The sequence below is a fragment of the Lolium rigidum genome, chromosome 4 (assembly GCF_022539505.1).
Source record: "Lolium rigidum isolate FL_2022 chromosome 4, APGP_CSIRO_Lrig_0.1, whole genome shotgun sequence".
NCBI lineage: Eukaryota > Viridiplantae > Streptophyta > Magnoliopsida > Poales > Poaceae > Lolium > Lolium rigidum.
This window is the reverse complement of record NC_061511.1, coordinates 173,843,494-173,866,158: the sequence shown is the minus strand read 5'-3', so window position 1 is coordinate 173,866,158 and position 22,665 is coordinate 173,843,494. Positions and strand designations below refer to the sequence as shown.

At 42.2% G+C, this 22,665-nt stretch overlaps 2 protein-coding genes across 3 annotated transcripts; one reads left to right on the top strand and one right to left on the bottom strand.

Moving 5' to 3' along the window:
- Positions 1–13,731: 13,731 nt before the first annotated feature.
- LOC124706360 (chlorophyll synthase, chloroplastic-like) lies at positions 13,732–19,609 on the top strand. Its single transcript, XM_047238026.1, has 15 exons — positions 13,732–13,913; positions 13,999–14,049; positions 14,156–14,244; positions 14,536–14,623; positions 15,248–15,333; positions 15,452–15,538; positions 16,606–16,671; positions 16,755–16,838; positions 16,950–17,011; positions 17,937–18,012; positions 18,092–18,154; positions 18,227–18,308; positions 18,747–18,823; positions 19,119–19,166; positions 19,257–19,609. Exons 1-15 carry the CDS (start codon positions 13,802–13,804, stop codon positions 19,317–19,319), a joined length of 1,134 nt encoding a protein of 377 aa, XP_047093982.1. The 5' UTR covers positions 13,732–13,801; the 3' UTR covers positions 19,320–19,609.
- A 681-nt stretch (positions 19,610–20,290) lies between these two features.
- On the bottom strand, positions 20,291–20,854 carry LOC124649094 (em protein CS41-like). 2 transcript variants are annotated; one of them, XM_047188767.1, is made up of 2 exons: positions 20,692–20,854; positions 20,291–20,613 (listed from the first exon to the last, which is right to left on the bottom strand). In XM_047188767.1, the coding sequence occupies exons 1-2, from the start codon at positions 20,852–20,854 to the stop codon at positions 20,450–20,452; spliced, it is 327 nt and encodes a 108-aa protein (XP_047044723.1). In that variant the 3' UTR covers positions 20,291–20,449. The 2 variants fall into 2 exon arrangements, with proteins under 2 accessions (XP_047044723.1, XP_047044724.1); XM_047188768.1 differs by having other exon boundaries at positions 20,737–20,854.
- Between the last annotated feature and the right edge of the window lie 1,811 nt (positions 20,855–22,665).

Below are 22,665 nucleotides of genomic sequence, written 5' to 3'. Positions count from 1 at the left end.
AAACCTTGAGCCAAAACTTATGCCATTTGTGTCCATCATAACTACCTACTATGTGGTATTTTTCTGCCATTCCAAGTAAATTGCTTGCGTGCTACCTTTAAAATTTCATTCCTTGTCTTTGCAATATGATGCGCGTAGTTGACACGTCCGTTGGGAACCCCAAGAGGAAGGTGTGATGCGCACAGCAGCAAGTTTTCCCTCAGTAAGAAACCAAGGTTATCGAACCAGTAGGAGCCAAGAAGCACGTTGAAGGTTGTTGGTAGCGGAGTGTAGTGCGGCGCAACACCAGGGATTCCGGCGCCAACGTGGAACCTGCACAACACAATCACAGAACTTTGCCCCAACGTAACAGTGAGGTTGTCAATCTCACCCGCTTGTCGTAAACAAAGGATTAAACGTATAGTGTGGAAGATGATGATTGTTTGCGAAGAACAAGAAAGAACAATTGCAGCAGATTGTATTTCAGATGTAAAGAATAGGACCGGGGTCCACAGTTCACTAGTGGTGTCTCTCCCATAAGATAAACACATGTTGGGTGAACAAATTACAGTTGGGCAATTGACAAATAAAGAAGGTATAACAATGCACATACATATATCATGATGAGTATTATGAGATTTAATCAGGGCATTACGACAAAGTACATAGACCGCTATCCAGCATGCATCTATGCCTAAAAAGTCCACTTTCAGGTTATCATCCGAACCCCTTCCAGTATTAAGTTGCAAACAGCAGACAATTGCATTAAGTATGGTGCGTAATGTAATCAGCACAAATATCCTTAGACAAAGCATCGATATTTTATCCCTAGTGGCAATAGCACATCCATACCCTTAGAACTTTCTGTCACTGTCCCAGATTTAATGGAGGCATGAACCCACTATCGAGCATAAATACTCCCTCTTGGAGTCACAAGTATCAACTTGGCCAGAGCCTCTACTAGCAACGGAGAGCATGCAAGAACATAAATAACATATATGATAGATTGATAATCAACTTGACATAGTATTCAATATTCATCGGATCCCAACAAACACAACATGAAGGATTACAAATAGATGATCTTGATCATGATAGGCAGCTCACAAGATCTAACATGATAGCACAATGAGGAGAAGACAACCATCTAGCTACCGCTATGGACCCATAGTCCAGGGGTGGACTACTCACACATCGATCCGGAGGCGATCATGGCGATGAAGAGACCTCCGGGAGATGATTCCCTCTCCGGCAGGGTGCCGGAGGCGATCTCCTGAATCCCCCGAGATGGGATTAGCGGCGGCGGCGTCTCTGGAAGGTTTTCCGTATCGTGGCTCTCGGTACTGGGGGTTTCGCGACGAAGGCTTTAGGTAGGCGGAAGGGCAGGTCAGGAGGCGTCACGAGGGGCCCACACAACAGTCCGGCGCGGCCAAGGCTTGGGCCGCGCCGCCCTGGTGTGTCGCCACCTCGTGGCCCCACTTCGTTTCCTCTCCGGTCTTCTGGAAGCTTCGTGCAAAAATAGGATCCTGGGGCGTTGATTTCGTCCAATTCCGAGAATATTTCCTTACTAGGATTTCTGAAACCAAAAACAGAGTAAAACAACGAACCGGCTCTTCGGCATCTCGTCAATAGGTTAGTGCCGGAAAATGCATAAATATGACATATAATGTGTATAAAATATGTGAGTATCATCATAAAAGTAGCATGGAACATAAGAAATTATAGATACGTTTGGGACGTATCAAGCATCCCCAAGCTTAGTTCCTGCTCGCCCTCGAGTAGGTAAACGATAACAAAGATAATTTACGAAGTGACATGCTATCATAATCTTGATCATACTATTGTAAAACATATGAGATGAATGCAGCGATTCGAAGCAATGATGAAGATAATGAGTAAACAAATGAATCATATAGCAAAGACTTTTCATGAATAATACTTTCAAGACAAGCATCAATAAGACTTGCATAAGAGTTACTCATAAAGCAATAAATTCTTAGTAAAGGCATTGAAGCAACACAAAGGAAGATATAAGTTTCAGCGAGTTGCTTTCAACTTCAACATGTATATCTCATGGATAATTGTCAACACAAAGCAATATAACAAGTGCAATAAGTAAACATGTAAGAATCAATGCACACAGTTGATACAAGTGTTTGCTTCCGGGATAGAAAGAATAGGCAAACTGACTCAACAATAAAGTAGAAGATAGGCCCTTCGCAGAGGGAAGCATTGATTACTATATTTGTTCTAGAGCTTTTCATTTTGAAAACAAGAAACAACTTTGTCAACGGTAGTAATAAAGCATATGTGTTATGTATAAGACATCTTATAAGTTGCAAGCCTCATGCATAGTATACCAATAGTGCTCGCACCTTGTCCTAATTAGCTTGGATTAACACGGATTATCATTGCATAGCATATGTTTCAACCAAGTGTCACAAAGGGGTACCTCTATGCCGCCTGTACAAAGGTCTAAGGAGAAAGCTCGCATTGGATTTCTCGCTTTTGATTATTCTCAACTTAGACATCCATACCGGGACAACATAGACAACGAGATAATGGACTCCTCTTTAATGCATAAACATTCAACAACGGTTAAAATTCTCATAAGAGATTGAGGATTAATTGTCCAAACTGAAACTTCCACCATGAATCATGGCTTTAGTTAGCGGCCCAATGTTCTTCTCTAACAAGTATGCATACTCAAACCATATGATCATGAAAATCTCCCTTACTTCGGACAAGACGAACATGCATAGCAACTCACATGATATTCAACAAAGGTAAAAGTTGATGGCGTCCCCAGAAACATGGGTACCGCTCAACAAGCAACTTATTAAGAAATAAGACACATAAGTACATATTCTTCACCACAATAGTTTTTAAGGCTATTTGTCCCATGAGCTATATATTGCAAAGACAAAGAAAAGAAATTTTAAAGGTAGCACTCAAGTAATTTACTTTGGAATGGCGGAGAAATACCATGTAGTAGGTAGGTATGGTGGACACAAATGGCATAGTTTTTGGCTCAAGGATTTGGATGCACGAGAAGAATTCCTCTCAATACAAGGCTAGGCTAGCAAGGTTGTTTGAAGCAAACTCAAGTATAAAAGGTGCAGCAAAGCTCACATATGAACATATTGTAACTATTATAAGATTACATTGTCTCCTTGTTGTTCAAACACCTCAACCAGAAAATATCTAGACTCTAGAGATCAATCATGCAAACCAAATTTTAACAAGCTCTACGTAGTTATTCATTAATGAGTACAAGGTACATGATGCAAGAGCTTAAACATGATCTATATGAGCACAACATTTTCCAAGTATCAAATTATTCAAGACATTATACCATTTACCACATGCGGCATTTTCCGTTTCCAACCATATAACAATGAATGAAATAGTCCAACTTTCGCAATGAACATTAAAGATAAAGCTAAGAACACATGTGTTCATACGAAACAACGGAGCGTGTCTCTCTCCCAAACAAAGAATGCTAGGATCCGATTTTATTCAAACAAAAACAAAAACAAAAACAAAAACAAACAGACGCTCCAAGTAAAGCACATAAGATGTGACGGAATAAAAATATAGTTTCACTAAAGGAACTCGATAAGTTGTCGATGAAGAAGGGATGCCTTGGGCATCCCCAAGCTTAGACGCTTGGGTCTTCTTAAAATATGCAGGGATGAACCACGGGGCATCCCCAAGCTTTGACTTTTCACTCTTCTTGATCATATTGTATCATCCTCCTCTCTTGACCCTTGAAAACTTCCTTCACACCAAACTCGAAACAAACTCATTAGAGGGTCGATGCATAATTCATATATTCAGAGGTGACATAATCATTCTTAACACTTCTGGACATTGCACAAAGCTACCGAAAGTTAATGGAACAAAAAATCCATCAAACATAGCAAAACAGGCAATGCGAAATAAAAGGCAGAATCTGTCAAAACAGTAACAGTTCGTAGAAGACGAATTTTAAAGAGGCACCAGACTTGCTCAGATGAAAATGCCCAAATTGAATGAAAGTTGCGTACATATCTGAGGATCACGCACGTAAATTGGCAGATTTTTTTAAATTTTCTACAGAGACTACTGCTCAAATTCGTGACAGCAAGAAATCTGTTCCTGCGTAGTAATCCAAATCTAGTATTGGCTTTACTATCAAAGACTTTACTTGGGACAACAATGCAATAAAATAAAGATAAGAAGAGGTTCCTACAGTACTAACAACTTCCAAGACTCAAATATAAAATAAAGTGCAGAAGTAAAATAATGGGTTATCTCCCATAAGCGCTTTTCTTTAACGCCTTCGCCTAGGCGCGAAAGTGTGAATCAAGTATTATCGAGAGATGAAGCATCAACATTACCTCGGGCTTTACGCCTACCCTTCTTATTCTTTTTCTTACTCTTTGATTTAGGGAATACATGTCTACCTCCCGGTGTAGAGGTGAATTTTAGGGTGCCTTCTCCCACATCTATGACTGCTCCCAATAGTTTCAGCAGGGATCTTCCGAGTGTGATTTGTCTTGTTCCTACACATTCAATAACAAGATAATCAGTGGATACTGTTCTTCCAAGAATGGTTGTATGCACACCCTCGGCTATTCCCTTAGGAATTATAACAGAGTTATCAATAAGAGTTATTCCTTCTCCCCCTTCAACGAGTCCCCAAAGTGTCAAGGATTCATAAATACTCTTAGGCATAAGGCAAAATTCAGACATAATATCACAATTGACATGAAAAGTTTCACCACCTATAACAACTTTAATAGTAGGGTCCCATATTGAAGGTTCAGAGTTCACCAAAACTTGATCAAGACGGTTACGAACATAACTATAATTTTTTTTCAAGCAAGATTCACTTGTCTCAAGAGTGTTTAATCTATTATAAATGCTAATAAGAGCTGAATCAAAGTTACTAGCTGAACTATGTGATGCAACCAACTTTTTTATGGCATTAAAATCTTGATCACCTTCGCAATGAAGGAAATCTCCTCCCACTACAGCATCCAAGGCATATCTATAGCGAATCATAAGCCCAAAATAAAAGTTACTAAGGAGCAAACTTAGAGTCATTTGAGGTTCAGCTTTACGATAAGAATCAAATTCTAGACCAAGCATCTTTAAAACTCTCCTCATCCCCTTGTTTAAAAGTGAAGACTAATTCCTCAGGTGAAGAAGTAACAGGTGCAGAGCTAGACATGGTAACAAAAGTAAAATGCAAGTAACTAATTTTTTTTGTGTTTTTGATATAGAGAACAAGACAGTAAATAAAGTAAAACCAGCAACTAATTTTGTGTGTGTTTTTAATATAAGAGCAAACAAAGCAGTAAATAAAGTAAAGCAAGACAAAAAACAAAGTAAAGAGATTGGATGTGGAAGACTCCTCTTGCAGCGTGTCTTGATCTCCCCGGCAACGGCACCAGAAAACAATCTTGATGCGCGTAGTTGACACGTCCGTTGGGAACCCCAAGAGGAAGGTGTGATGCGCACAGCAGCAAGTTTTCCCTCAGTAAGAAACCAAGGTTATCGAACCAGTAGGAGCCAAGAAGCACGTTGAAGGTTGTTGGTGGCGGAGTGTAGTGCGGCGCAACACCAGGGATTCCGGCGCCAACGTGGAACCTGCACAACACAATCACAGAACTTTGCTCCAACGTAATAGTGAGGTTGTCAATCTCACCGGCTTGCTGTAAACAAAGGATTAAACGTATAGTGTGGAAGATGATGATTGTTTGCGAATAACAGTAAAGAACAATTACAGCAGATTGTATTTCAGATGTAAAGAATAGGACCGGGGTCCACAGTTCACTAGTGGTGTCTCTCCCATAAGATAAACACATGTTGGGTGAACAAATTACAGTTGGGCAATTGACAAATAAAGAAGGTATAACAATGCACATACATATATCATGATGAGTACTATGAGATTTAATCAGGGCATTACGACAAAGTACATAGACCGCTATCCAACATGCATCTATGCCTAAAAAGTCCACTTTCGAGTTATCATCCGAACCCCTTCCAGGTATTAAGTTGCAAACAACGGACAATTGCTTTAAGTATGGTGCGTAATGTAATCAACACAAATATCCTTAGACAAAGCATCGATGTTTTATCCCTAGTGGCAACAGCACATCCACAACCTTAGAACTTTACGTCACTCGTCCTGCATTTAATGGAGGCATGAACCCACTATCGAGCATAAATACTCCCTCTTGGAGTCACAAGTATCAACTTGGTCGAGCCTCTACTAGCAACGGAGAGCATGCAACAACATAAATAACATATATGATAGATTGATAATCAACTTGACATAGTATTCAATATTCATCGGATCCCAACAAACACAACATGAAGGATTACAAATAGATGATCTTGATCATGATAGGCAGCTCATAAGATCTAACATGATAGCACAATGAGGAGAAGACAACCATCTAGCTACTGCTATGGACCCATAGTCCAGGGGTGGACTACTCACACATCGATCCGAAGGCGATCATGGCGATGAAGATACCTCCGGGAGATGATTCCCCTCTCCGGCAGGGTGCCGGAGGCGATCTCTGAATCCCCGAGATGGGATTGGCGGCGGCGGCGTCTCCGGAAGGTTTTCCGTATCGTGGCTCTCGGTGCGGGGGTTTCGCGACGAAGGCTTTAAGTAGGCGGAAGGGCGGGTTAGGAGGCATCACGAGGGCCCACACAACAGGCCGGCGCGGCCGGGGCTTGGGCCGCGCCGCCTCGGTGTGTCGCCACCTCGTGGCCCCACTTCGTTTCCTCTCCGGTCTTCGGAAGCTTCGTGCAAAAATAGGACCACGGGCGTTGATTCCGTCCAATTCCGAGAATATTTCCTTACTAGGATTTCGAAACCAAAACAGCGAGAAAACAAAGAATCGGCTCTTCGGCATCTCGTCAATAGGTTAGTGCCGGAAAATGCATAAATATGACATATAATGTGTATAAAATATGTGAGTATCATCATAAAAGTAGCATGGAACATAAGAAATTATAGATACGTTTGGGACGTATCACAATACATAGCTCATGGGAAAGTAGCCTAAAAACTATTGTGGTATTGAATATGTCGCTTATGTATCTTATTTCTTATAAGTTGCTTGTTGAGCGGTAACCATGTTTCTGGGGAAGCCATCAACTGTTACACCTTTGTTGAATATCATGTGAGTTGCTATGCATGTTCGTCTTGTCTGACGTAAGGGTGATTTGTCATGATTAAATGGTTTGAGTATGCATATTGTTAGAGAAGAACATTGGGCCGCCAACCAAAGCCATGTATTATGGTGGAAGTTTCAGCTTGGACATTAATCCTCAATCTCTTATGAGAATATTATATGTTGTTGAATGCTTAAGCATTAAAGAGGAGTCCATTATCTGTTTTCTGTGTTGTCCCGGTATGGATGTCCTCAAGTTGAGATCTATCAAAATCGAGAAATCAAATGCGAGTTATCTCCTTGAACCTTTGTACAGGTGACATAGAGGTACCCCTTTGTGACACTTGGTTGAAACATATGTAATGCAATGATAATCCATGGAAATCCGAGCTAATTAGGACAAGGTGCGAGCACTATTGGTATTCGATGCATGAGGCTTGCAACTTATAGGATGTCTTATGCATAACACATATGAATTATTACTACCGTTGACAAAATTGTTTCCATGCTTTCAAAATAAAAAGCTCTAGCACATGAGTAATCCCTGCTTCCCTTTGCGAAGGGCCTTTCTTTTACTTTATGTTGAGTCAGTTTACCTACTTCTTTCTATCTTAGAAGCAAACACTTGTGTCAACTGTGTGCATTGATTCTTACATACTTGCTTATTTGCATTCATCATATTACTTTGTGTTGACAATTATCTATGAGATATACATGTTGAAGTTGAAAGCAACTGCTGAAACTTATATCTTTCTTTGTGTTGCTTCAAAACCTTCTATTAAGAATCTATTGCCTTATGAGTTAACTTCTATGCAAGACTTATTGATGCTTGTCTTGAAAGTACTATTCATGAAAAGTCTTTCCTATATGATTCAGTTGTTTAGTCATTATCTTTACCATTGCTTTGAATCACTTCATTCATCTCATATGCTTTACAATAGTATTGATCAAAATTATGATAGTAGCATGTCACTTCGTAAATTATCCTTGTTATCGTTTACCTACTCGAGGGCGAGTAGGAACTAAGCTCTGGGGATGCTTGATACGTCTCAAACGTATCTATAATTTCTTATGTTCCATGCTAGTTTTATGACAATACTCACATGTTTTATATACACTTTATATCATTTTGATGCATTTTCCAAGCACTAACCTATTAACAAGATGCCGAAGCGCCAGCTTCAGTTTTATGCTGTTTTTGGTTTCGTAAATCCTACACAGGAAATATTCTCGGAATTGGACGAAACAAAAGCCCACGGTATTATTTTCCACGGAGCCTTCCAGAAGTCCGAAGAGGAGACGAAGAGGGGCGACGAGGCGGCCACACCCTAGGGGGGCTCGGCCCCACCCCTGGCCGCGCTGCCCTATGGGGTGGGCCCCTCGAGCGTCCCCCGACTCTGCCCCTTCACCTATTTATTCTCTCTGTCACGAAAACCCTAGTACCGAGAGCCACGATACGAGAAAAGTTACTGTGACGCCGCCGCCAATCCCATCTCGGGGATTCAGGAGATCGCCTCCGCACCCTCGCCGGAGAGGGGAATCATCACCGGAGGGCTCTACATCACCATGCCCGCCTCCGTACTGATGCGTCAGTAGTTCATCCTTGGACTATGGGTCCATAGCAGTAGCTAGATGGTTGTCTTCTCCTCTTGTGCTATCATGTTTAGATCTTGTGAGCTGCCTATCATGATCAAGATCATCTTATTGTAATGCTACATGTTGTGTTTGTTGGGATCCGATGAATATGGAATACTATGTCAAGTTGATTATTGATCTGTCATATATGTGTTGTTTATGATCTTGCATGCTCTCCATTGCTAGTAGAGGCTCTGGCCAAGTTGATACTTGTAACTCCAAGAGGGAGTATTTATGCTCGATAGTGGGTTCATGCCTCCATTGAATGCGGGACGATGACGTAAAGTTCTAAGGTTATGGATGTGCTGTTGCCACTAGGGATTAAACAACAATGCTTTGTCTAAGGATATTTGTATTGTTTACATTACGCACAGTACTTAATGCAATTGTCTGTTGTTTGAAACTTAATACTGGAAGGGGTGCGAATGCTAACCCGAAGGTGGACTTTTTAGGCATAGATGCATGCTGGATAGCGGTCTATGTTCTTTGTCGTAATGCCCTGAGTAAATCTCATATTAGTCATCATGATATGTATGTGCATTGTTATGCCCTCTCTATTTGTCAATTGCCCAACTGTAATTTGTTCACCCAACATGCTATTTATCTTATTGGAGAGACACCACTAGTGAACTGTGGACCCCGGTTCATTCTTTTACATCTGAAATAAATCTACTGCAATCATTGTTCTCTGCTGTTTTTTGCAAACAAACATCATTCTCCACACCATACGTTTAATCCTTTGTTTACAGCAAGCCGGTGAGATTGACAACCTCACTGTTAAGTTGGGGCAAAGTATTTTGTTGTGTTGTGCAGGTTCCACGTTGGCACCGGAATCCCTGGTGTTGCTCTGCACTACACTCCTTCACCAACAACCTTCACGTGGCCTTCATCTCCTATTGGTTCGATAACCTTGGTTTATTTCTGAGGGAAAACTTACTGCTGTGCGCATCACACCTTCCTTTTGGGGTTCCCAACGAACGTGTGCATCACGCGCCATCACCCGGCCCAACGTTCGGGCTCCAAAATCAGGCCCGAACCCGGCCTGATGTGCAAACCCGACCCGGCCCGGGATTTTTAGGTCGGGTTGGGCCGGGCCATCCGGGCCGGACTTCCCATGCCCAGTTGTACTCTCAATCAAGTACCGATGCACTCGACATGGTAAGTATGCCTCCTCATGTAGCTGCAACGAGAGTAAGGGATTTATATATAACTTGTAAAGCACTACCTTGGCTTCCATCGTAGGGGAATGCTTTATAGTACTCGACATGGGGTAAAATGTCTTCCTTCTCTAGCCCATCCCCCGGATAATGGGTTCATCCTCGCTAGAGTTACCATACCACTCTTGTCCCTACATATTAGTTTGGCAAGGTTCTATCTCTAGTTTATCAATATTAACACTCTCGAAACTAGTATCTACACACAAGACCTCCTTAGAACAATTATCATTCATTTGGGAATAATAAGAATCATTACTAGAGAGAGAGAGATGCCTCATTGATAAGCATATTATTTATAGCATACCCTTCTTTCTCATTCTTACCTTTGTGCTCCTCTTTTTCATCTTGTGACTCCTGGAAATGTTTATTTCCGGGAACTACAAATTTGCATTGTTCCTTACTCTTTATCACAAGTGCATTCTCACTAAGATGTTCTTGAAAATACTCAACAATATATTGCAAGGTTTTGTATGCTATTTGTAAATTCCATCATCTCTACTCACTATAAATATCGTACTTTTTTAGAGTAGCTCATGGGCACCTTCATAAAGAACATACTCTATAACTTCAATATTAGCATCATTACTATAGAAAGATGCCAAAATGCCTGTCACGCATACATTGAAGACATATTATTTGATATGAAGCACATAATGTGTGAGCACAACATATTTGTTGATAATACATGTCGTATACATGCGCTTCATTAGTAGTTATGTGTTCTTATTCGTTGTACATACCGTTTTCTTCTTGGCCAGCCATGTGTAGGATTTCCTTGCATCCCTTCTCCTCCATTGCAAATTGCGTACATTTTAGAATAGTCATCTTGGGAGACATGATTAGTATAAAAAGATAGTAATACCAATAGCAACAAATGGAAATAAACTATGTGTGAGTTGGACGATAATGACCAAGCGATTTACTCCCGACAACGGCGTCAAGTTTGATGACTGGGTTTCATGCACCAACATAGGTTTATTTCAATACTTAACAGTAACAAGATTTTATTTAAAGATAGATCCCAAGGGAGTTTTGCCGAATGGACACTACACAACCTCGTGACTGTGTTGTCAATACAACCACGTTCACACCATATTAAAGGAATTGGCCTATTCTACAGGTTAATACGGAAATAATGTAATCAATCAGATAGTTTAAAGTAGTTCGTGAATAAGAACAAAACAAGAATTAAAGAACAAGTAAAAGTTAACTAAAATTGAAAATAAATTTAAAGAGCTTAACAAGATGGAGAGAATTAATGCAATGAAATACTCAAGCAACATGGTGTATCCGTGTATAGGTGATGCCTCACTGGAGTTATGATCACAGTTTACTATATGTTTGGCGGTCCCTCACATACCATTGTCTCGTTACATGCCACAGGTAATTAGGAGATATTAAGATCATAAAGATTAGACCAAAGGCATTTAGTTCTATGGACAACCGTGCTCATAGACAAGATGTGCTCCTCATAAGATATCGAGACTATCACTACTAGGTCAAACAATTCCCAACAAAATACCTATCTATATCATGTGTGGCCTCGAGAGCTGGATGTATCCAACTACACCAATGGATCAAACATCTCCAATCACTAAGATAATGACATGAATAGAAAACACATTGAATAACATATACTCATAGGATTTTAGATCACAACACCATTTACATATACTCAAATAATCATAGCATTAATAGAGGGGTTCAAGAAATGTTACAACCCATCATGGAGACCATGGTGGGAAAATAACAAGGAGGTAGTGATGAAGATGGTATTGGCGTCAGCGGCGGTGACGCATGGCCGCGCCTGAGTGGTGGCTCCTTGGTGGTCTTATTCAAGGTTGATGGAGATCTTGTGGTGTCACGACGACAGGGATCCTCCATGATGGAGGTGTGGCGACTGATGGAGATGGAGGCAGTGAAGATTGGAATGAAGTCTTGATGGATTCCTCCTAGGCGGCTAGGGTTTCCTCTCCTTCTATAGCCCGACGGAGGTCAGCTTTGCGCCCAAGGAAAGCCCCACACCAGATATGGCCTTCGGGCCTTCACAAATGTTAATCATTTTGATGGAACTGTCCTGGCGGAGGGTGGTAGGGTGATCCGGTAAGTTCATGGATGACCATACCATTGGTCGTTAAAACCGCTCGATCATGCAGTAATTTGGGCGTCATTTTTTATACGGACTTAGATTTAGGTGTTCTTTGGCTCGTTGGATTCGTACGGACGAGGAATACAACACCATGGTATTAGATATTTACTATCTTGTGATGGAAAATTGACTCCTTTCCACCCTTGAAATGGCTTAGTCCAGATGCCACTAACTCGTTCATATATATTGCCTCACTTTGGATCAATTCCTCGCGCTTTGTCCATAAAGGTTCATAACACCTACACATACCAAAGACAGGGAAAAGTAATAAAATCCTGATAAAACTACTAGTTGCGCAATTCTCTCCTGAAAATAAATCAATACTTGTAATCATGCACTTGGAACATAGTCAAACTAGATAGAGCATGTAATGAGACAAAAAGTGTATACTTATGTAGTAAAAAACATCACACTTTTTGGACTCGTCAATTGGTATGGACTCGGTTACGGAACAAAAATATTCACCTTCTTATCTTGTCGCTGAGAAAGCCCATCCGCTAGAGAAAAAACTTTTGTAGACAATGTTTATTTATGCCGTCCAAAAAATCCGCCGGATATAGGGGATATTTTTGTAGTGTCGGTTATCTGTATACCTATGCTTTTATACTTATGCATTTATCTAGTGATAGCCTTCTTAAAATAATCTATCTTGTTATTTGCTACTATCACACAATTGTTTACTTGTTCAGCATAAGCCATCACAATATCACATTTAATTTACTTTCACATTTATTTAAATCAAAACCATAATTATTTTAAATCATTAATTTAACCTCTTTAGGCCACACACATCTAAATCTTTTTACTGGTCTAGTAAAGTGGCCTTTTAGCCCATAGTTTCTAAACCAACAATTCTATTAGAGGATGGGGCGAGAGTTTCTCTTATGTCTAACAAATAATGTGGTCAGTACTATGAGGGTTACATGATTTAAATTTATTATTCCCTCCATTTTAAATTGGTTGACACGGTTTTTAAAGAATAAGCAAGCCTAAATATTAAAACACATTTAAATATATACATATCTAGACTAAATCTGAGTAAAGCCGCGTCGACTAATTTAAAACAGATGAGGTACATAATTTAAAATAAAACTACGACAAGAATTATAAAGCAAAATAGTTATTTTCTCTTATATTGGTATTTGGTAATATTTCTCGCGTGGAAAATCTGTTTCCAAAAACCTTCCAATTCTAGGGCTCGTTTGATTTGCAGGATTTGTAGAACACAAGAAAAGGAAAATATAGGATTTGAATGCCATGTCCTCTCCAATCCTGTAGGATTGCTAAACTAGAGAATTTTAAATCCAATAGCGTTTTGATTGCACAGGAAACCAATATTTTTTTGTAAAAAAAGGTTAGAATGAAGGAAAAATTTCCTCTAAAACATGGTGTACATAAGTCCTTTGTAGGAATTTCAAAGAATTACAATCCTATGAGTCAAATAATTTACAAGAAAATTTTCTATGGATCCAAATATTACAAAAATTCTAATCGATTCCTTTGAATCAAAAAAGCCCCTAGGCTTGGGCGGGCAAGTGAAGAACCCCGAGACTGTGCCGGCGTTATCCTCCCCTCCTATTCCCCACAGACCACAGTCCACTCCAAGCAGCTAGCGGCTGGCTCCTCTTCTCTCCTTCCCCATGGCCACCTCCCACCTTCTCGCCGCCGCCGCCGCCACATCGTCCTCCTCCGCCACCTTCCGCCCCCCTCTCCGCTCCCTGTCCTCACCACCCCCTTCGCTAGCCCTCAACCGTACTCTCTCCCTCTCTGGCGTATTGATTTATTGTGTATGTATGCAACCGCGTGCTGTACTGATGCATGTGAGGTCCATTTGCAGGGCGGCGGCCATTCCCGGTGGTCTGCGCGGCCGACGCAGACGCTAAAGAAAGTGCGCGCGCGTCCCCTATGAAGTTCAGTTTGTTCTGTGGTTGATTCCTAGACGTTTCTGTCAAATTTCTGATGCGTGCTTCGTTTTTGTGGGTTGGGCACGGTAGCAACGAAGCCGAAGGTCCCAGAGAAGGCGCCGGCGGCAGGGTCGAGCTTCAACCAGTTGCTCGGGATCAAGGGCGCCAAGCAAGAAACTGTGAGTTCCTCAAACTGTTCACATGAGCTGGTTTCACATCGCAGTATATTCATGAATCCAAATCGGAGTGGTTTGTTAAATGGTTGGACAGGTTTTGAATTGGGTATTTGGTATGCAGCCAATGTATGCTACAGGTTGACCAGTTCTCATCGTGTTCCCAGAAGGATTGCTAATTAGAAATGTTAGCATTGCTTGTGTTTAATAGCCATGCGCTTAGGCTAATCACTACTTCTGTATGCCAACTAGAAATGATATATTTCTCACTGACCTCCTCTTTGACATTGTGTATAGAACATATGGAAGATCCGTCTTCAACTTACCAAGCCAGTGACATGGCCTCCACTTGTCTGGGGAGTGCTTTGTGGAGCAGCTGCCTCTGGTATGCTACTATGCTTTATGGCCTATTATAACACCGACCTGTTACATGAATATCGTATACTTCTACCCTCGAAATAACCACTTCAACTTGAGTGGAATTGGGCAACTGTATTTTTCCACTTGCGACATGTCGTTACTGCATTAGATTTGCTAGTTAACTGTATAAAATGTGTGCATCATCCCTGCAAGCGTCAAGGAAGAATTTACTGACCTGGCAACTAAAGTTGTGCGGGTAAGTGATGCTGTCTACGCTCTGTAGGTCCACAGTGTTGACGTGTATAAGTAGATTGCCTTTCCCTTTCCATCAGTTCGAACTTTTGGTTCAAGTGGCTAGTGCATGAAGCTTAACATGGTATCAGAGCCCCAGGTCTTGAGTTCAAATCCTGGCTTTCACAATTTATTCTAAATTCCCCCGTCAGTTCGGACTTTTGGTTCAAGTGACTAGTGCATGGAGCTTAACACACAGTAGCTTTTCTCACCATCCCAGAAGCCTAGAACTACTAGGGTTTAGGATGAAAATACCATACCAGTGCAGCTTCTTTGCTCATGAACGTAGTTTCTCTTGGTGTACAATACAACTATAATGCATAACTGCTTATGTTTCTTTGAACTTCTCATATTTCAGGAAATTTCCACTGGACAGTTGAAGATGTTGCAAAATCTATTGTTTGCATGCTAATGTCTGGTCCATGTCTCACAGGATACACACAGGTTTACTTTTAGGTTTATTGCGTTTGCTCTGTTCTTATTGCGACCTCATGTATTTTTTTTTTGTTGAGAAATATTTGTACTAAAAAAATATGTCAGCTTCAAATATTATTGCCTGTAGACAATTAATGACTGGTATGATCGGGACATTGATGCTATTAATGAGCCTTACCGTCCTATTCCTTCAGGAGCTATATCAGAAAATGAGGTATGTCAATATATATGGGAGTGAGATTTATTCCATGAATAGTAATTATAATCTGTATAGTTTCATGATTTCAATCAACTACTGACCACTTCGTAGGTTTGCTTGTCATCCCATTTTGTTTTAGCAACTAGAAATTAACTAATTCCTCGAAATATTCATTCATAATATCTGTCGTCATTGATTACTGCCTTTTCTTAAACTAGTGAACTTATCTAATTTCAATTGGGTCAGGGTACCTCTGGGCTAATCTTTAAGCCAGCATTCAATTATAAAATAAGCAAACATTGAGCTTGATATCTGATACACTTGCTTTTTTCAAACAAACATATTGGTTTGCACGAACACCGACAACTTAGACATGTATGTTAATCCTTTCGCAAATTTTATTCCGATGCATAAAGCAAACTTGTTGATTTCTTATGTTTTAAGAAATATGCCACATTGTTTCTCCTTTTCTTTTCTTAAAGCTAAACAGTCAATGTAGAATATTCTACCTGTTCCTTCCAAATATATAAGCACCCCTTCTAGTTTTGAGTAACTTTGTGAATTTGGCTAACAAAATATGAGTTATTTGCCACAAAGATTATACCATTGTAAGTTTCTTTGGAATAAAGATCCAGTGGTAATACATTTTGCATACATTTATATTTTATTTTCAAATTTATACCAGTAATAAGCAATGCATTTTTTCTCATGTCATTATTTCATTACCTAACTTAGCAATGCCACATTTCAAACATTGATGGATCATCTGATCTTATTTGTTTAACTACATAACTTTCATTGTCCCTTCTTTTTTCAAAAACAGCGACCTCCTTTTTAATCATGTGGATTCACATTAGAGTCTGCGCAACTTTGCTTGTTATTGTTGTGCTGTTACTGTTTAATTTTTTATTCGAAATTGGCCCTTTTTGTGCAAAGGAGTTTGTTTCTTGATAAGTATGTATTGCTACAAACATCCGTGCAATTTTTCAAACCTAATTGTTTTCTTGATGATATTCTTCTGAAGGCTGATGTCAGCCATTCAATATTTTATTCATATTGCTAATGATGCTGATTGAATCCAGGTTATCACTCAGATCTGGGTGTTATTGTTAGGAGGTCTTGGGTTGGGTGCTTTGTTAGATATATGGGTAAGTCGCCAGAAGACTTGCTTCAGAATACTAAGACGGTGGATATATGCTCCTTTTTTCCTTATGGTATTGCTTCATTTCAGGCAGGGCATGATTTTCCTATTATTTTTTACCTTGCTCTTGGTGGGTCCTTGCTTTCTTACATATATTCAGCACCACCTCTGAAGGTACTTGAGTACTTGTGCTCTATGCACTCCACATCTTGTTCTTTGGAATAGCTGCGTGTCGTGAATTATTTGGTAGAAACATTCATATGTAGTTATTATTACACATTTCAGCTCAAGCAGAATGGATGGATAGGAAATTTTGCTCTTGGTGCGAGTTACATTGGCTTGCCCTGGTACGGTGAAATATGTGGATCTTCTTTTCATGTTCGATAAATAATGCTCCATTGGATATCACCAATAATCACGTGAAGAATTATCTATATTTTTGGGCTCTTTAACACTCTAGTAGCAACTAATTCTTGTGGATGACTATTTTTTATCTAATGGTCAAAGGAATTAGGTTTAATCATAATAAACTACCAAAGTAGAAGGAAGTGTATTTTCCTTAGTGGTAACATATTGCCTTCAGTCTCATCACAACTGCCACTTCCCAACCTCACAACCCATCCCTGCAAATCCATAGCCAGATCTCTTGGTTACAGGAGCTGGTCCATGATGGCCAAGGTTGAGTCCATGTTCTTCAACGTTGATGATAGCCCTGTCAAGTAAGCTTAGGGATTCATGCATCACCTCAAATGTCTTGGTAGTTATGGTTGATAAACAAAGTTAGTTATTCACATTTATCGACTCCCAGAGCAAATGTCACGAGGTGTAGGTAGTAGCCAATCCACTTGGCTCCAACAGAAACATTTTGATAAGGATTTCTTTTTTTTGCGATTTTTTTTATAAGGATTCATGGCTGCCAATTCGCCTCAAGACAGCCACCATTACTACTTTCCATCTGGAATGTACATGTGAAGCTTGCTGCAGTGTCTGACTGTCATCTGAGAATGTGTGAATTCTGTTTGGGACTTAATTAGTTTAGGTTAAACAATATAAAAAAGGGTCTGTCTTCAATCTGCTTTTTTCTCTAACCTGAAGTTGCACCTTTCAGAAATCAACCTAGACATACAAAAATCTGACAGAGACTTTGGGTTTAGTATAACCGATATAAAAAATACCTGAGGAATAAGTAGGAAGATAACTTCCAGAATAGAATTCAGTGCCTAGAATTACTCTACAGTGGCGTACCGTAAAATTTCCATATCTTTTGTGCAGGTGGGCTGGCCAGGCGTTATTTGGAACTCTTACTCCTGATATTGTTGTCCTAACTTGCTTGTACAGCATAGCTGGGGTTTGTATATTTCATGATATGTTTCCTTGTTTGTAATCATGCATGCCCGTCATGGTTGCTGACTGTATTTTTTTTCTAGCTCGGGATTGCTATCGTAAATGACTTTAAGAGTATCGAGGGGGATCGAACTCTGGGACTGCAGGTTACTATTTTTTCTCTTTGTTATAGGTTTATTGTCAAAGCACCTCTCTTATCGTTTTACGTTTTTTTGTAGTCACTTCCTGTTGCTTTTGGTATGGAAACTGCAAAATGGATATGTGTTGGAGCAATTGACATCACTCAATTATCTGTTGCAGGTATGGACACATTTTTTTCTCCTTTGTTTCTACCTTCAAAGCTTACTATTAAATTATCAGTCGTTTAACATATAATTAAGTGGTCCATGGATTTATGCAACTACCTACAAATACCACAATGTGACAAGCCGGTTGTGAGATAGATCACACTTCTGTTTAGCCTGACGGTGGAAGCTTTGAAGGAACTTTGCACGGAAGTTGCTGTAAAATTTAATAACACAACATATGTTTCAGAAAAAAATGGCAGTACCAGGAAGTCTCAGATGTCAGCAAACTACACCTAAAGCTTGCTACATATAACTATTACTATTTGGCAGAATGAGAAGAACACTATATCTACCAGTATAAATAGGGAGCAGAGGAAACTTATGTTGATTCCACTATCTATCCTAAATTTATGTTGGAAAATTATCCTGATCTTGAAGCTCCATTTTTCAGCCTACCTCTTGAGCACCGGCAAGCTGTATTATGCCCTAGCACTACTTGGACTAACAATTCCCCAGGTGATCTTGCAGGTAAGCTGGTCAATCTACTTGGACGTTTGGAAACTATTTTTCGTTTTACATTTCAGATGTTTCCATTGTTTAAGTTCCCTGTCCACGCCACCAAATTAAATATATCAAGTCATTCAGATTCATTCAGACGTATATGAACAACAGCCTTATCTGCATAGCTACCCAAACAAGAAAACTATAGAAGAGCTTTCCTGCCTAGCAAACTGTCCCTATTTGCGTTCTGCACATTTTTTTTCGAGATTAGGCGTACCATATTAGTGTTCTGCACATTCTAATCCTTCATTTCCTGGAGCAGTTCCAGTACTTCCTGAAGGACCCGGTGAAGTACGACGTCAAGTACCAGGTGCGTTAGCTTCAGTAGTCTCCCCCTATTCATTTTGTTCCTCCAAAATGCAAGCAGCAGATACCCACCATCTTGCTGTGATTATCGCAGGCGAGTGCGCAACCGTTCTTCGTCTTCGGCCTGCTGGTTACCGCCCTGGCGACCAGCCACTGACCGATGCAAACCAACCTGAAGTGAAGCTCGGGATGTTTTGGTCCAAGGACAGATCATTTTGTACAACAGTTAGTGGAATAAAAGCTGCAGCAACCCTTATATGTATAAGCTTTTTGATTGGGCGGTAGGGTAGAATCAGGAATGCCCCCCCGACGCATACGGTAGACCGTAGATGCACGACGCCAGATTGTTTTGATGTCATCAGTGGCTGTGTAACGTAATTTTGAACACAGAACATTACTGTTGTATGATCAAACTGTTTCTCATCATGGAAAGTGCCACTCGATAAATGCCTTTCTCCTTGCGTTTTGGAGGAACACCCTGAGATATTATGCTATACGGGCGAAATTAGTGTTGCAGAACAATTGATTATGTGAGCAAGTTCGTTGCATTACTTGGAACCGCTCTTCGCGAATGGTTTGTCTGCAAGGCGTTCATATGCTGCAAGAGCCATATCCTTGCCACCGGTAGAACACCTTTCGTTGATAACCCACTCGCTATCTAAAGCCTGCATTTCCATTCTGAAGCTGAGACCTGCTGAGACGGTACCAAGCAACGAACTCTGGTACCGTGGTACGTACTATCTGTTTCTTACTTTCGTTCCTCGTGTAACGATCGGAAGGACGTAGCTTGTTGGCTGTCCCTAGTGCGGATGGAGCTAGTGCGTTGGCACATTTCCGTGTTTCGGCCTGTTCTGTCGCATGTTAGATGGGTTTTGGTACTTTGACCTCTCCTATTCAGTTTGGTCTAGGGGCAGTCATCAAGCTTGTACCCGCGTGTTGTCGCTGAATGAAGAGCGGTGACAAAACTTCAGAGTTCAACAACGACGACTACATTACTGAAGATGCAAGGATACAACAGACACACACAAGGGACACTTCTGTGGGGCAGAGGCGGATCAGCCACGAGCCCACGACACACTTCGACACCTGACCGACATCAGTACCTACACGGCTACACACTACAGCTACGAAGCACGCATGACCATACTACATATGATCGCCTACATGCGCGCACACCGTCAGGATCTGACCTACATTATTCTGCAAGGTAAGCTAACAGCGAACCTAAGCGCAGTCGTCTTGCTTGCTCCGCGCGCTAGCTAAGCGGCGCGCGGAGACCATCTTCATCTAGGACTTGGTCTTGAACTTGGACTCGTCGATGTCGACGCCCTCCCTGGCGGCGCGCTCGCCGCCGGACTCGTCGTTGGTGCTCAGGCCGCCCTTGCGCCCCATCTCGCTGTACCCTTCCTCCCCGAGCTGCTCCTTGCGGGTCTGCCCGCCGCGGCTGCGCCCTGCACGTAACACGTATCACAAAACGACGATGATAGTACCAGCGATTAGCCAAGCGCAGGTTCATTACATATATATACTCCTATAATATATCTGCATGCAGTATGTGTGTATATAAACAGTACCTTCGGCGAGCTTCTCCTGCGCCTCGACGGACTTCCCGCCGGTGCCGCCGGGGACGACGGTCTGCCCCTCGCGGGCCATGCTGTCCAGCTCCGACCTCTCCTGCTGCCTGGACGCCATCGCTCTCACTCAACCTACTGCAAACGGACGTGCGTGTGGTGTGTGCGTATGTGTGAGACTGCTTGTGATTGCTTGATGCTTGTGTTGTGACGGAAGAAGCAGCGGACGCGCGCCTTTATATAGTCGCCGAGGCGGCGGGTCGGGCGGCGAGGAGACGGCGCGTGTGCGCCGACGCGGACGCCACCCTCGCCCTCGCCTCCTGGTGTCCCGATGTATTGACGACACGAGTCATGCGAGGCGCTGCGCGGGCGACACGTCGGAGAGTATGTGGGTGACTGGGATGAGCTACGAAAGGCTAGGACGCCTGCGTTGTCCGGCACTGTCGTCCTGTCGGCGCACCTATGATCCTACCATTGCTTCTGCAGTTCATGTAGGAGTACTTGTGTTTGTCGAGGGATCATGGACCGGCCGGGCTAGCAACCGTTGAGCTAGGATAACTGAACAACCATTTTTTTTAAAATGTTCTGAACAAAATAACTTCAGCGCAAAAGTAATTTGGAAACGGTTTCATGCGATTTTTTTAGACGGAAAGCTCAAAATGAGTCCGACTTTGGATTAACGAAGCCATCGACCGGCTAGGAGTTATACCAATATACAACACACACTTACAACGTGCAGACCGAGAAACTAACAACAAAAGACAACACAGAGAACACCAACAAGCGCCAGGTTGAGGGAGCCTTGTCTTCGGTTGCACCAGAGAGAGTACGAACCCAAGGGGGACTCACGACGGGCCAGCAGCCTAACACAGCTTGAGGATCCAAAGGGGGGCAACGTCTCCAAGAAGGTGCATGGCGCGCGAATGAAACATCGTCGGCGGCAGAGACCAATGTACTGCAAAGCTTTCACCCAGACCCCGAACCACCACCCACCAAGCTCGGGCTAGGTCCATACCAGAAACACAACATCTTTCACATGCATTGGGATAGGCACACCGGCGAAACTACGATCAGACGCCGACCTAGCAAAGCCCCCAAGGCACTAGGAGGGCCATCAGCTACTGAAGCAAGCCGTGTAAAAGTAGCCCAGCCGATGAGGTGAGCGGGCTGGGACATCAATGAGAGATCAAAGGGTGATCCACAAGACACTACAAAGAAGCTTTCCCGAAGCAGGCCACCAAGGGGAGCAAAATGAGGTAGAGAGACGGAATCCATCAGTTCGATACGGAGGATCATCTTCGGGACGCCTTCAACAAGGGAGCGACGCCCGAAAGGTGACACCATCACCGGCAATGGCAAGGCCATGCGTAGCTTTCGCTAAGATCCCACCGGGTAAAAAATCAGGTCGCCGTCGCGAGGACTTAGAGCGCACAGAACAGAGCTCGCTACCGCACCTCCAACCTGAGTCACACTAAGACCTAGCCCCAACTAGGTTCAACCACAACATGAATGCAAAAGTAACATCTGCACTAGCGCGACCCTGAAGGTCAGAGGGAAACACCATAACTGTGAAAACAGCTATAGCCCGAGCCATGCTGCCTACCTCGGCAAACACGTACTGGTCCAGAGACTCAAACCCTAAAAGGGTCAGCCAACATGGAGACCCCGCGAGAGACAACAAGCCCCCAATGCGAACGAGTGAAGCTACCGGATCGACACAATGGATCCAACATGAACGCAGAAAGCCCCTACCGGCGGTCACGCCACCGCCACGTTCAAGGCCCACTTCGCCCACCCAGGCAGAAGAGGTCAACTGGCCGGGCCCTACTAGGCCCAGAACTGGGCCCAAAAGCCTAGATCCGGCCAGAACCACATAGCCAGCGGTGGCCACGACACGCGAGGCGCCGCCCCGCCAGCGGCCAGACGGAGAAG

Coding starts and splice junctions, on each gene's coding strand:
- LOC124649094 (XM_047188767.1), bottom strand. CDS start 20,854: ATGGCGTCCAGGCAGCAGGAGAGGTCGGAGCTGGACAGCATGGCCCGC. Junction 20,614..20,691: donor CATGCAGATATATTATAGGA/GTATATATATGT, acceptor TGTTACGTGCAG/GGCGCAGCCGCGGCGGGCAG.
- LOC124706360 (XM_047238026.1), top strand. CDS start 13,802: ATGGCCACCTCCCACCTTCTCGCCGCCGCCGCCGCCACATCGTCCTCC. Junction 16,839..16,949: donor ATTCAGCACCACCTCTGAAG/GTACTTGAGTAC, acceptor TACACATTTCAG/CTCAAGCAGAATGGATGGAT. Junction 19,167..19,256: donor AGTACGACGTCAAGTACCAG/GTGCGTTAGCTT, acceptor TGATTATCGCAG/GCGAGTGCGCAACCGTTCTT.